Genomic DNA, 14,389 nt, shown 5'->3' with positions numbered 1-14,389 from the left:
CCAAAGCAAAAAAAAAAAAGAGTGTGCTTAAGAACCCTGGACACCTCTAATTGGGGACTTCAGCAAAGCTGAGTCACAATCTGAAAAGGTTCACCCAATTATGTGTCTGTGGCATTTATGTATCCGGTGGTAATACTGGAAAACAAAGTGCTTAGGGCCACGGCCAAGACTCATAAAATAGCTGTGTTCAAGAATCATCATACTGAACTAGGAGAGTCAATAACACTATCTGAACTCTGAGTTCCTATAGATGCCAATCATTCTGAACCTCAATGGATAAAGTGAGATGCCAAAACTATTCAAGAGGCAAAAAGCTATAAGTCTCGCTCATATGATTGAAGCTATGTTTCATTGATAGTTTGGAATTTATAGTATATTCTCTTCTTTTTATCCTATTTGATTTTCAGTTGCTTGGGGACAAGCAACAATTTAAGTTTGGTGTTGTGATGAGCGGATAATTTATACGCTTTTTGGCATTGTTTTTAGTATGTTTTTAGTAGGATCTAGTTACTTTTAGGGATGTTTTTATTAGTTTTTATGTTAAATTCACATTTCTGGACTTTACTATGAGTTTGTGTGTTTTTCTGTGATTTCAAGTATTTTCTGGCTGAAATTGAGGGACTTGAGCAAAAATCAGATTCAGAGGTTGAAGAAGGACTGCTGATGCTGTTGGATTCTGACCTCCCTGCACTCAAAGTAGATTTTCTGGAGCTACAGAACTCAAAATGGCGCGCTTCCAATTTTGTTGGAAAGTAGACATCCAGGGCTTTCCAGCAATGTATAATAGCCCATACTTTGGCCGAGTTTAGATGACATAAAAGGGCGTTGAACGCCAGTTCTACGGTGCTGTCTGGAGTTAAACGCCAGAAACAAGTCACAAACCAGAGTTGAACGCCAGAAATACGTTACAACCTGGCGTTCAACTCCAGAAAGAGCCTCTGCACGTGTAACATTCAAGCTCAGCCCAAGCACACACCAAGTGAGCCCCGGAAGTAGATTTATGCATCAATTACTTACTCTTGTAAACCCTAGTATCTAGTTTATTATAAATAGGACCTTTTTCTATTGTATTTGACATCTTTGATCAGTTGTATGCTATCTTAGATCACGTTTTGGGGGCTGGCCTCTCGGCCATGCCTGGACCTTTCACTTATGTATTTTTAACGGTAGAGTTTCTACACTCCATAGATTAAGGTGTGGAGCTCTGCTGTTCCTCAAAGATTAATGCAAAGTACTACTGTTTTCTATTCAATTCATCTTATTTCGCTTCTAAGATATTCATTCGTACTTCAACCTGAATGTGATGAACGTGACAATCATCATCATTCCCTATGAACGCGTGCCTGACAACCACTTCCGTTCTACCTTAGATTGAATGAGTATCTCTTAGATCTCTTAATCGGAATTTTCGTGGTGTAAGCTAGAATGATGGCGGCATTCAAGAGAATCCGGAAAGTCTAAACCTTGTCTATGGTATTCCGAGTAGGATTCAATGATTGAATGACTGTGACGAGCTTCAAACTCGCGAGTGCTGGGCGTAGTGACAGACGCAAAAGGAGGGTGAATCCTATTCCAGCATGATCGGGAACCTCAGATGATTAGCCGTGCCGTGACAGGGCATCTTGGACCATTTTCACAAGAGGAGGAGATGTAGCCACTGACAACGGTGATGCCCTTGCATAAAGCCAGCCATAGAAAGGATTAAGACTGATTGGATGAAGATAGCAGGAAAGCGGAGGTTCAGAGGAACGATTGCATCTCCATACGCTTATCTGAAATTCTCACCAATGATTTACATAAGTATTTTTATCCTTCTTTTATTAATTATTTTCGAAAACTCCCTAATCAATTATTATCCGCCTGACTGAGATTTACAAGGTGACCATAGCTTGCTTCATACCAACAATCTCCGTGGGATTCGACCCTTACTCACGTAAGGTATTACTTGGACGACCCAGTGCACTTGCTGGTTAGTTATGCGAAGTTGTGAAGATATGTTTAGACCATGGTTCTGTGCATCCATTTTTGGTGCCATTGCCAGGGAATCAATTTCGAACAACAATTCACAACCTGAGTAACAATTTCACATACCAACCATATAAAGATCTTTGTTATTAGACTGAGTATAATCCCTGTGAATATTTATTAGATGATTTAGATATCTGTAGTCCTTTAAAAATTTTCATATAGATGTCACGATCTAATGATCCATATAAATAAGTTGTCACCACATCCATTAGATGCATATGTAGTTTATGGTATGTTGATAAATTGATCAAATAATGCAATGTTATTGCATCTATTACAGGAGAATATATTTCTTCATAATCTATACCAGGTCTTTGTGAAAAATCTTGTGCTATAAGTTCAAGCTTTGTAGCGTCAACTTCATTTTTCTCATTTTGTTTTCTCACAAATACCCATTTGTAGCTACAGATTTTATATCTTCTAGTATACGAACTACAGGCCCAAAGGCTTCATGTTTTGCAAGTGAGTCTAACTCAGCCTTCATAACTTCTTTTCATTTTGGCCAATCATTTCTTTGTCGAAATTCTTCAACTGTTCTTAGTTCAATATTCTTACTTTCATAGATGATGTGTAATGCCACATTATATGCAAATATTTCATTGACAATTATTTTATTTCGGTTCTTTTTTTTTTATAAACACATAATTTATTCAGATCTCATCATTTTCACAATTTTCAAAATTTTTAGGTACCTAAACATCTTCTGGCGTCAAAACTATATCAGAATTTTGGACAATTACTGGTGTTCTTTCTATGTCTTTATCCTTTTCAACAAGAGTATCATTTGTCTTGGTAATATCAAATGCCTCTCTTCTTTTATGAGAATTTTTATTTTTGGTACCAATAGGTCTACAACGCTTTTGGCATGTACTTGTTTCAATAGCCATTTATTTAACTAGAACACCAATTCGAATTGGGGTATTTTCATTTGGTATGTAGGATTTGTTATCCTCTTTATATCAGAAAATACATCAGGTAATTCATTTGCTATTCTTTGTAAATGTATAATCTTTTGAACTTCTAGTTCACACTGTCTTGATTGTGGGTCCAGATGTATTAACGATGATGCATTCCAATTAAGTTCTTTTCAGGTGGCTTATTCTCTCCTCCTAATGTTGGAAACATTGATTCATCAAAATGACAATCTACAAATCGGGTTTTAAGCACATCTTTTATTTGTATCTCAAGATATCTCACTATAAAGGAAAAATCATATCTCACATATATCCTCAATTTTTTTGGGGGTCCCATTTTAGTCCGAGAAGGTGGAACAATTGGAACATATATCGCACACCAAAATATTCTCAAATGAAAAATATTTGGCTGTTGTCCAAAAGCTAATTACAAGAGAGAGAATTGAGGGTAACTTGTTGGTCTCAAATGAATAAGTGCCATGGCATGTAAAATCGCATACCCCAAAACAAAAATAGGAAGATTTGTTCTTATAAGTAATAGTCTAGTAATTAATTGGAGGCATTTAATAAGTGATTTTGCTAACCCATTTTGTGTGTAAACATGAGCTACTAGATGCTCAATACTTATTCCGTTAGCCATACAATAAGTATAAAAAGTTTGGAAGTGAATTCACCAGTATTATCAAGGCGAATTGATTTGATTGGATTTTCTGGAAAATGTGTTTTTAATCAAATAATTTGAACAAGTAATCTCGCAAATGCCAAGTTGTGAGAAGACAATGAGTACACAAGTGACCATCTCGATGATGGGTCTATTAGGACGATAAAGTATCTAAAGGATCCAAATGGTGGCTAAATTGGTCCACATATATCTCCTTAAATTCTTTCAAGAAATTCAGGAGACTCAAATCTAATATTTACTGGTGATGGCCTTACAATTAACTTTTCTTGAGAATATGCAACACAATAGAATTTATTACATTGAATAACTCTCTGACTCTTTAGTGAATGTCCATGAGAGTTTTCAATAATTTTTCTCATCATGATTGTTCCAGGATGACCAAATCGTTCATGCCAAATTATGAATTCATTTGGACTAGTAAACTTCTGGTTTACAATAACATGTGATTCAATTGCATTGATTTTAGTATAATATAACTTAGAAGAAAGTGAGGGTATCTTTTCTAATATAACATTTTTATTTGAATCATGAGTTGTGATATATAATTAGCTCATGATTTTTCTCAATATTGTTTCAATATGATATCCATTTCGCCGAATATCTTTAAAATTCAATAAGTTTCTTAGAGACTTAGTAGACAATAATGCATTATTTATTATAAATTTTGTTCCTTCGAAAAATAAAAGTATAGGTCTTTCACAGTCTTCTATCACATTGCCTGAGCCAATAATGGTATTAACACATTCTTCTTTTGGTATAAGATGAGTAAAATATATATTACTTTTGAGAATGGTATGCGAACTTGCACTATCTACAAGGCAAATATCTTTATTATTTTTCCTTGTCATTTTCTCGATACTGCTGTTATAAGAGCACATTTGAGGGATGAAAGGTTGAGAAAGTTTTCTCTAACATGTCATTATCAGTTATCTTTTTTCATATAATTTCTTTCGTAAGGTAATTCGGAACATCGCTGAATTGTATTCAATTATGGATTTAAAATTCTGTAGACGCAAATGTGTCCATTCATTTCGAGCTTGAGGAAATATCACTGTCTTTTGATGATTATACCTTTCTTCAAGGTTCTTCCAAAGATCTGTAGGATCTTTTAATGTGAGATACTCATTTTTCAGTCCTTCGTCAAGATGACGATGAAGGAAGATCATGACTTTAACTTTATTCTTCTGGTATGTTTTATTATCAATCTTAATGGTATCTCCAAGATCCATTAAATTAAGATGGATTTGGGCATATAATATCCATGATAAGTAGTTGTCTTCAAATATATTAAGAGTATTAAATTCAAGATGAGAAAATTTTAACATAATGTAAATTTATTACCTATGTCTTCTTGAATTTTTATCAGAGTGTCGTACTGATAACGTATTGTAAAATAAATAATAAAAAAATAAAAAAAATAAATATAAAATAGAAAAGTGTAAATAGAGAATTCTAATATTAATATTCTCTAATTATTATCTCAATATAATTGAGATAATTCATATGTATATTCACTCTTTCATATATATAGAAAAAAATATTTTAAGCCAGTGTGATATGTCTATGTATTATGCTTTTCTATTTATATACGTACAAAATTCACATTTTTAAATTTCATTAAGTTCAATCCATCTTGAAAATTTAAACATTCCACTATTAAAAAACTGACCTGCCCATATTTTGAAGAAAATCACATACAACAATATAAAATACTTATCACTTGATTCTCATAATTTCGTAATATTATTATAGTATCATTAATTCATTATAAATGAGAGAATAAGTAAATGCATTACTTTGTAAACCACGGTTTAAGATGACAAGAATAACGGATCCTTTGTAAATTAAATTCCATTAATAACCGAAAAAAATTACAAAGGGCCAAAACTCATATTTCACAATTCCATGTTGAGGGCCATCTTTTTCTTGTAGGATACATTGTATTTGTTGTTTTTAATAAAATGAACAAATGAACTATGCTATCTATCCCTTACTAAGAGACCACCGGTATCTTAAAGCCAAGATGGGTGACCTTTGCATTTTTTTTATATATATAAAAACACCTACGTATGTATTATAGAACAGTGGGACAGGGGAAGAGATCTTGTATCACCATCCTGAGACCAAAGAAATGCATTAGGGACATCCCAACGATGACTTAATCACGAACAAAATTTGATATTTACAGCTGAATTATCTTCTCAAAGTTCAACATCCTGGAGATCTCCGAAACTGCCACTGCCATTCTTTGGAAGAGGGCTGGTAGGCATGCTCCTCGGAGAATTGTACTCGTTAGGCATAAATGTTGATGGTGGCATTCCCAAAACTTCACCTAGAGGCCTATTGTTACCCTTTTTTCTCGGGCTAAATGAATTGCCAGCACCAGCATCCCATGAAGCTGTTCGCCGTTGAAGGAAACCAGGGTTACCACCATTCGTCATTGCTAGCTGGTTTGAGATGTGACCCATACTCGAAATCCTTTGCGGGGGCAATGGAGGCTTGGGACTGAGGGGTTGTGGCCTATCAGTCCTTGGAGATGTAGCAGGATTTTCATTGCCGAAGCTATCTCCTTGATTGCTTTCTGCTATACCCGTCATGGTCTGATCATTTAACGACGGTACAGGAGAAGGAATGAAAAACTTTGCACTGGCAGCAAGAGCAGGTTTGGGAGAAGTAATAGGTGATGTCTGAAAAAAGTTTGCAGAGCTTCCACCTCCTTGGTTGAAGGTGTCAACGTACCTGTATAATTCATACCAGTAATAAAAATTATGCCTTTCAAATGCAGTAAATGACACAGAATCAACTATCATTAAGAGACTCAGCCCCTTGTTTCGAGAAACCAATCCTAGCTGCAAAGAAGAGACAGAACTCATACGCTCTCCTCTTATTTTCAGCTCTAAATTACCGGTTATTTACAGTTTTTGAAGCATCTTTTTAATTCAATCTCAAAGTTCTTGAAGGATCTTCATCTTCAAAATTTATAGTTTATTGGATAAACCAGCGGGAGATTAGATTTACAATGACAACTGACAACTATTGCTTGTATTGAAGTTGAACTCTGCTTCCAAATATGACATGATCATATAAGAATTGAAAAAATTGTATTACCTTGACCTAACACCCATGCGGGAACGTGCAGAGAATTGATTTGTGCTAGGTGGGATTGGTGGCATCCCTGGAGTAAGTTCAGGACTCGAATGTATTGAATCAGAGCCTCCATTGACAGATGATGCTTCTGTCTTCAATGCAGATTTCAAGTTGTATTCAGTTGAACCATTTTGCAAAACAGCAGTTGTTGGAGGTGGTGGCAGTGCTGTTTCTTCAGCAGGAGGTTCAGCACCTTCCTCTACCCATCTCTTCAGTTTTTCGTCATAGTAAAACTTGTTCTTTTCTCCCAATTTAGCCTTCAAAGAGCAGAATAAAACCATTTGAATTAGTAACACTGTTGAAAAGAAAAAGAAAATCAAGCATGGAATAGTAAACAACTAATAATACCTGTTTGCCAGAACGAGGCCTCAAGACTAACCCCATCGTCTTTTGCAGAAGTTGTGAGCCAAAACCAAAACGAGAAAAGCGAGACGTGCCCCCTGATACTGCCTCTCCTTGTGAATCAGATGATGTTTCCTATAATAAAATGAAACAACCTTATTCTTTTATTTATGTAAGTTATTACAAGAGCTCAACCAAACACATGAAGCAGAAGCAGAAGCAGAAGCAGAAAATGTCCAAAATACCCCTTTCAAATCAATCACACACCTGTCTGGGGCTTCTACCAAAGTCTGGTTCTGAAACACTTCTGTTAGACATTGTCATTCTATTACTGTCAGTTGTCCACTCACTTATGGGTTCCATTGAAGCAGATGGAACTAAGGATGACATGGCCATTGTTGATTGGCTACTGGATACTCTATGTGCCACAGAGTAGTGATGTTGTTCATTTCCATGAAGGGTTCCTTGCGATGATGATGGAGCAGGTGGGGGCAAACCACCAACAACTTTATGTGCAGTACTATCAAAAAAGTTTAGCAATTTGCCCACTAATTTAGCAGGAGCCAAATTTGCAGCATATCCACCCTGAATAGATATTGTTAAATGTGTTATGGGAGATGCTAATAAGTAATAACCAAGACTATCAAAATAATGAAGATTCAATCAAGGACTAGGAAGTACCTGTTGATGGGTTCTAATTCTCTCTTCAAGAGACAATACCAATTGTTTCCATATTTCTACTTCTGGATTGCGGCCAGTTTTCAAGGACTTCAGTGCTGCTTGACAGTACCTGATGTTGTATTACAATGATTATTAGTTCAGGAAGACTACATAGCGCCTAAATCACAATTATATAAAATGCACTTACTTCAATGAATCTGAAACCTTTCCCACTTCAGCAAGCATATAGGCATATATAAGCTTATATGGCTGAAATGGAAGCAAAATAAACTGAGAGTTCCCAATCACCTTTGAATATTCATATAACTCGGTCCTCTGTTCAAGTAACCATTACAGAAGTTATGTTTTGAGCAGTTTCAGCAACGCAACTTGCAAAATATTAATCATACTGCGTAAAATATTATTTGAGTTACATGTCGAGGTCGCTTATGTATGTCACAATTATTTGTTGATAAACCTAGGATGGGAGAACATGGAAGACCCAATTTCAAAACTTAGATTCCCAAAGTACCCCCATGCACTTTACACAAGCCAAATCTATGAGAAAGTACTTAAAACATGTACATGCAATAGGGAAACCGAAATTTGTGGAAAAACCAACTTAAGAGCTCAAGTACTTTCAGTGAACCTGGATAGCTTCTGGACTAGCATAAGTTCGAGGAAACTTCCAGTGATCTGCCCCTAAAAGACAGAGCCTTGCAGTGTCTGAATATGACTCAAAGCTTGCTTCAGCAACTAAATAGCAGATGTGTGCAGCAGTGATCTAAAATACAAGTATCAAATCAAAAAGGAAACTGAACTCTTTTTTCTTAAAAAAAAAAAGGAAAGTCATCAAACAAAATAAAATAGAAATTCAGAAAAAGTATACCTCACTTCTCTCCTTCCACAAGCAATCGCCTAAATGAACAATTACAAGTTCATCATCTTTGGTTCTGTTTGCAGTTATTACAGCCAGATTTTCCTCCCAATCATCAAGCATGGCATTAGATCCTAGCTGAAAATTTAAGGAGACAACAACAAACTCTCCAAATCAAACAAAAACCAATAACCTTTGCAACTATTGGAACCTGGAAGTAAGAAAGACATCTGAAATTACATAAGCCGATGTATGGCTTATAGTATTATCCTATTGAGATCACCTGTGCAGACTGCTCAGGCATATTAAAGGCACTGGGATCCCTCCCAGTTGAGCTGTCAGAAGAGAAAACTTCAGCAGGTTGTCCAGCAATTAGAAGGCACAACGTTCGCAGAGGTGAACCTGCAACCAGTTGTCGAAGTGCCATTTGCTTTACAGTATCAACATACAACTGCATTGCAATCATGTACCAAATTCATTCCCATAAAAAGGCAGCATGAAAAAGGACTTTAGGACATAAAGACTGTCTTGCTCAGCAATTCAGGATCACTACTTCAGTCCAGTATATAATTAGTGAAAATTTGCAGCTGACCTGTTCACCAAGTTGTGAAGCAATGACAAGTGCAGGACCCCACAATTGACCTTCTTGTGCACATTGCAAAGCCTCCTTCCTTCTGCCAGATACAAGAAGATTTTGTACCTCACAAGCCGTAGCCTAGATCAAAATCAAAACGAATTAATGAATATAAGTTCAACAATCTGAAAGGAAGGGACAGCGGTCAGGATTTAATACACACCCGCATTTGTCCTTCAGAAGGCAAATTTTGCAGGCAGTGTCTCAGCACACCATATTGAGTGAACTCCTGGCCACTCGTCTTAGCAGATGCAAATAGTTTTGCAACGGCTGACTCAGGAGTATCATTTTCCTACATTCAATCCCAATAAGTTACCAAATCCAGAACTTTCTCCTGAGGCGAACAGTATTAGGGCAGTAATATGACAGTGAATTTATATAATAAAGGGGGGGCATGATAAATTAAAAAAATAATCATACGTCATAACTTCTAGGAATATTTTTTTTGGATAATGAAAAAAAATAAAAAAGAAGATAATATGGCAATTGGCAATAACTTCCAGATATCAACCAAAAATATTACAGAGTTGGGGTTTGAAGAAAGTTATAGCAACAAAATTAATCACCAACTGATGTTTTGCAGTGTGTCTAAATATGTTCAGGGCCTTATTTTTGCTCCCAATAAACCCATAAAACTGTCCCTTCTCAGTGCTAAGGTAGAGTACATACCACATGTCTACATCCACCAAAATCCTTTTCCTTGTTAATCTACAGCTCTCAAAGGTATGGAGAATTCAAGGAATGATGACAGATAAAGGAAACAATATAATTACAGGATATAAATCTAACTTACTTTCAGTTTGTTGTCCGAACCAAATGGCGAACGTAGTTTCCCATAATGTTGACACGCTATTTTAAGCAAGGAGAGAAGGAGTCTCAATCTTTCGCCTTTCTTATAATCCATGTCAGATGATCCACAGCGTGCAACCCGCTCATCTATCCATTTGTACAAATCTTTACTTCCTACACTGCCACCAACCAAAGGACCTGGGAAAGATTGCTGGGTCAACGCATGAAAATAATCACTGCTGCTACCAACGCTGGAAGAATCCCTGCTTCCTGTGACAACTTCCATCACGTTCAACACAGAAATTGAGCCTTTTCCAGCAGTATCCTGCGGATAAAAACTAATACAAAGTTAATCATCATAGAGACAAAATGAAGGTTGAAGCATATATCAAAATCTTTTAGAGAGAATCAAGAATTAACCTGGCTACCATATGATGAGCTCGTGAGACTAGAACCCTTCATTACAACAAGTTTTCCACCAAATCCAAAGGTTACCAAGGCATGAGGAGGACGTCCAGCTGATGATCTCCCTGCATGAGGGGCATAAGAATATTGATGCCCACCCTGATATGATTGCTGGGCATAACTAAAGGATTTCTGACTTTCAGCATAATCACTTGAGAAACTTTTGTGCTCATCAAACATTGTATTAGAACAATTTAAATGTTGAGCAAGATCTGCAGTAGGGGCAAAGCTTTGAGGTTCAAAACTACCAGACCGATGATGATTGCGATTTACTTTATTGTACAAAGGAACAGATCCAAATGAACTAGAAGTACTCTGTTGATCTTTGTTTACAGAAGCATTTGAGCCATAAGAATGATCAAATTTCTTGTTTCCAACAGATGGTACATGATCCCCACTTCTATTAGCATTCTCAGTTTTGTATGGATCCCAACCCTGCTGATGGTTAACACCATACGAAACACTCCAGCTACTATCCCCAGCTGCTTGGCCACCAATGTCCTGTGAACTGTAATTGCCAGCTTGACTGTATTCTGGATACAAACTATTATCGGTATGCAAAAGAGAACTGGTAGAAGCATGCCCATTTTCCAGTCCCTGAGCTGTGGATTGAACTGATGAATTGTAACTATCTAATGAGCGCCATTCTTGGGCAATTGTGTCATAGTACCAACCAGGATATTGAGGATCGAGATACATATGTTCTGGGTACCCACTGTTCCCTTGCAAAACCTGATTCCAGCTAGATACACTTTCAGTTCCAGTTTCAGCCAATGTTCCTGAAACTGATTGAGAAGTTTGCTGCATATAGGAGACCTCTGCTGTAGCATCGGAAGCAGCGGTCCAACCTACTGCCACTGCTGAATTGGCATCAGAGCTTCCTTGAGTCGCAGCCGTCACATCATCAACTTGATACCATTGCCCAGTATTGTAATCATACTTCCATCCAGGATAAAGATTTTCCCAATCCTGCACATCTTGCCCACTTGTGCTATTTTCAAGAGATGCATCGTAACCTTGACCCTCTTGATATTGCCCATCACATTGAATCCCATTATCTTGTTTCACCTCATCGTTAGAATCACCATATGCTTTCCCAGCAAAATCCCCACCAGATTGATTCCCAAAATCACTGAAAAATTCAGAATAACCCTCTCCCCCGCCAGAATTGGTATAAAAAGCATTCCAATCTACTTCCTTAATTCCCAGACTGGTGGCTCCGTTGCCTTTGCCCACACTCAAATCCTTTGTAACTCCCCATCCCATTTCATGATTTCCTGGATCTGCAGTTACTTCGCTTGAAGACACCAAAGAACCTACCTTTTGATAATTTCCTTTAACGGTTTCCACATTAGATTTATCAGCATCACATTCCCTTTTAAGCTCAATCTCATCCTTGCCGACACCACCTCCCTTTTGATAATTTCCTTTAACAGTTCCCGCATTGGATTTATTGGCATCATGTGCTGTTTTCAGCTCAATCCCACTCTTGACAACATTACCTTCCTTCTGATAATTTCCTTTAACAGTTCCCACATCGGATTTATCGCCATCGTCTTTTCTTTTCAGCTCAATCCCACTCTTGCAGACACCTGAATTCTCAAATGCAGCATCGGCACGGGCATCGTCAATTGCCAGATTTGCAAACGCCTTCACGGAATCATCAGAATCGTTTCGTACATCACCGGCGGCAGGCTCAACAGGTGCCTCGTCGACATCATCGTCCTCAACCAGCTTATCGAAGAAATCCTCATCCGTTTGATCCTCCAAATGGAATGGAGGATAAGAAGCCATCTCCCAAAACCCTAGCTCCTTGATTTCAATTCCCGATTCGCATTAAAAATCCCTAATTCTCACCTCCTAACACAAATCCTAACCTCCGTGTCGGAGCTTAAACTCGAGATCCAAAAAGAATAAAACATAAAAATACAAATCACTTCTCCATCAAACCACAACCTTGAGTTGCAGAAAAAGCAGCAACAACAACATAACCGAGATCTATGAACTCCGAAATGGAAGAACCTGCGAATGAACGAGGAAAATTTCAAGGAGGAAGCATTACCCAGAAACTGAAGAGTTTCAGCCTCAATCAAACGCACCGTTTTGTGCCGCGGAGCAAAAAACATTTATTTAAAAAATCTTAAAGTTGTGCATTATGGATTTTATTTATTTATTTTCTTTTTTCTTTGTTCCCAGAAATGAAAGAAAACCAGAGAGAGACAGAAACGAAAGAGAAAGAGAATGATAGTAAACAGGGGAAAGCCCTTGATTTCGCACCTCACCACCTACTAACGTCACAAACGGAAAACTACAACGTTTTTTAGTTTTGGATTATTTATTATTTATTTTACGACCCTTAATATATATATTTTTAGTTTCTCCAACTTCCTCATCCTTTTTGTATATTTTTTTTCCGTTTTCTGTTGTTTGTTTTTTTTTCACACTTTACCGCCAGATTTTGATTGTTCAACATTCAGTTATGATTGGAAGAAGGTTACCGTGTATTTGCATGCAACTCCACCTTGCACATGTATATTTTTGCTGCTCCAACAAGGCACTACCAAGGTCACAGCCTCATAGCCTGCGGTAGACACAATAATATTATTCAAGTCATCTAGGAAAGTAGAAAAATAAAACCAATGAAATTTCAGAAATGATAATTGTGTGCGGTATTAAGTATTAACGGTGTAAAATATTGAAAGTAAGTTCAATACTTCAATTTTCATAACCCTATTCGCAGTTTGGCACAGTTCAACAGTTCAATGCTGAAGCTACTTTTTAATCATAATTAAACTAATAATGTATAAATGCACTTATCTAACATAAAATTAGGGTGTTCATGAATGAGATCCGATTTGCATATTCGTGATATTTATCCAAATTCGATCCAAAAATTGTGGATATTAATCCGATCTACACACTAATAGAATCGAATTGCGAATTCTATGTAGGTATATGCATATTCGCAGATTCACAAAAATAATAAATAAAAATACTCTTTTATATTTTATTTCAACTAATAATTATTATATATATTTATTATTTTATTTTTATTATTTAAGAAAAGTATGTTTAATAATATTTTAAGAATAAACATATTTAAAAGTGTAAAAAATATTATTTTATTGATAATTTTTAATAAAATAAATTTTTTAAAATATTTATATATTTTACGAATATATTCGAGGATCAAATTTAAACTTAAAAATTACGAATATTAAATTTTAATCTCATCTAATAATTTTATTGAGGATCGGATCGAAATTTTGGCTAAATTTAATCTGCGTTCACCACTATATAAAATCCGTCATACTACATAGAAAAGAAATCAATTACTGCATAAAAAATGTCTATTTAGTGTTCATACAAAAAAAAAATCATATTGCCATAGAAGTATTAGAATATTATGGCATGATAAATTTGATTATTCTACTATGAAATGTTTAATTATATTATTTTGATAATAGATTACTTTTGTTAAAAAATATATAAAATAAAATGTATACTATGGAGATTTTTAATATCAAATATGGAGAGTGAATTATAGTTACACTTATTGAGATTTGTTGAAATTACACTTCACTATTTTATATGACAATTATATAAATCCTTATAATCCTCAATACAATATATTTTCTTCTTCTTATTTTAATATGTAACTCTCTAATTAATTTTTGTTATGTAGCTATCTTTTTTTTTTTTTAATATTTCTTTCATATTCATTACAAGAAAGTTGAATTTTACTGACAGGTCTACCAGAACGTCCGTAATGATAAATTTTTATCAAGATTATCGATTAAAGTGCATTGGTAAAACTCTTGGATATATATTTTCAATGTCCTGATAAGAAA

The 14,389-nt window shown here is 35.8% G+C and overlaps 1 protein-coding gene across 1 annotated transcript; it reads right to left on the bottom strand.

Annotated features, from left to right (window-relative positions):
- Positions 1 to 5,460: 5,460 nt before the first annotated feature.
- On the bottom strand, positions 5,461 to 12,821 carry LOC107629847 (protein transport protein SEC16A homolog). Its single transcript, XM_088501406.1, has 13 exons — positions 10,494 to 12,821; positions 10,078 to 10,398; positions 9,448 to 9,576; positions 9,243 to 9,365; positions 8,934 to 9,101; positions 8,663 to 8,788; positions 8,423 to 8,557; positions 7,982 to 8,109; positions 7,795 to 7,903; positions 7,381 to 7,698; positions 7,120 to 7,248; positions 6,733 to 7,028; positions 5,461 to 6,363 (listed from the first exon to the last, which is right to left on the bottom strand). The coding sequence occupies exons 1-13, from the start codon at positions 12,330 to 12,332 to the stop codon at positions 5,826 to 5,828; spliced, it is 4,359 nt and encodes a 1,452-aa protein (XP_088357532.1). The 5' UTR covers positions 12,333 to 12,821; the 3' UTR covers positions 5,461 to 5,825.
- Positions 12,822 to 14,389: the final 1,568 nt, after the last annotated feature.

The sequence above is a fragment of the Arachis ipaensis genome, chromosome B1 (assembly GCF_059453495.1).
Source record: "Arachis ipaensis isolate K30076 ecotype BB chromosome B1, ASM5945349v1, whole genome shotgun sequence".
Lineage (NCBI taxonomy): Eukaryota > Viridiplantae > Streptophyta > Magnoliopsida > Fabales > Fabaceae > Arachis > Arachis ipaensis.
This window is presented reverse-complemented; position numbering and strand designations above follow the sequence as displayed.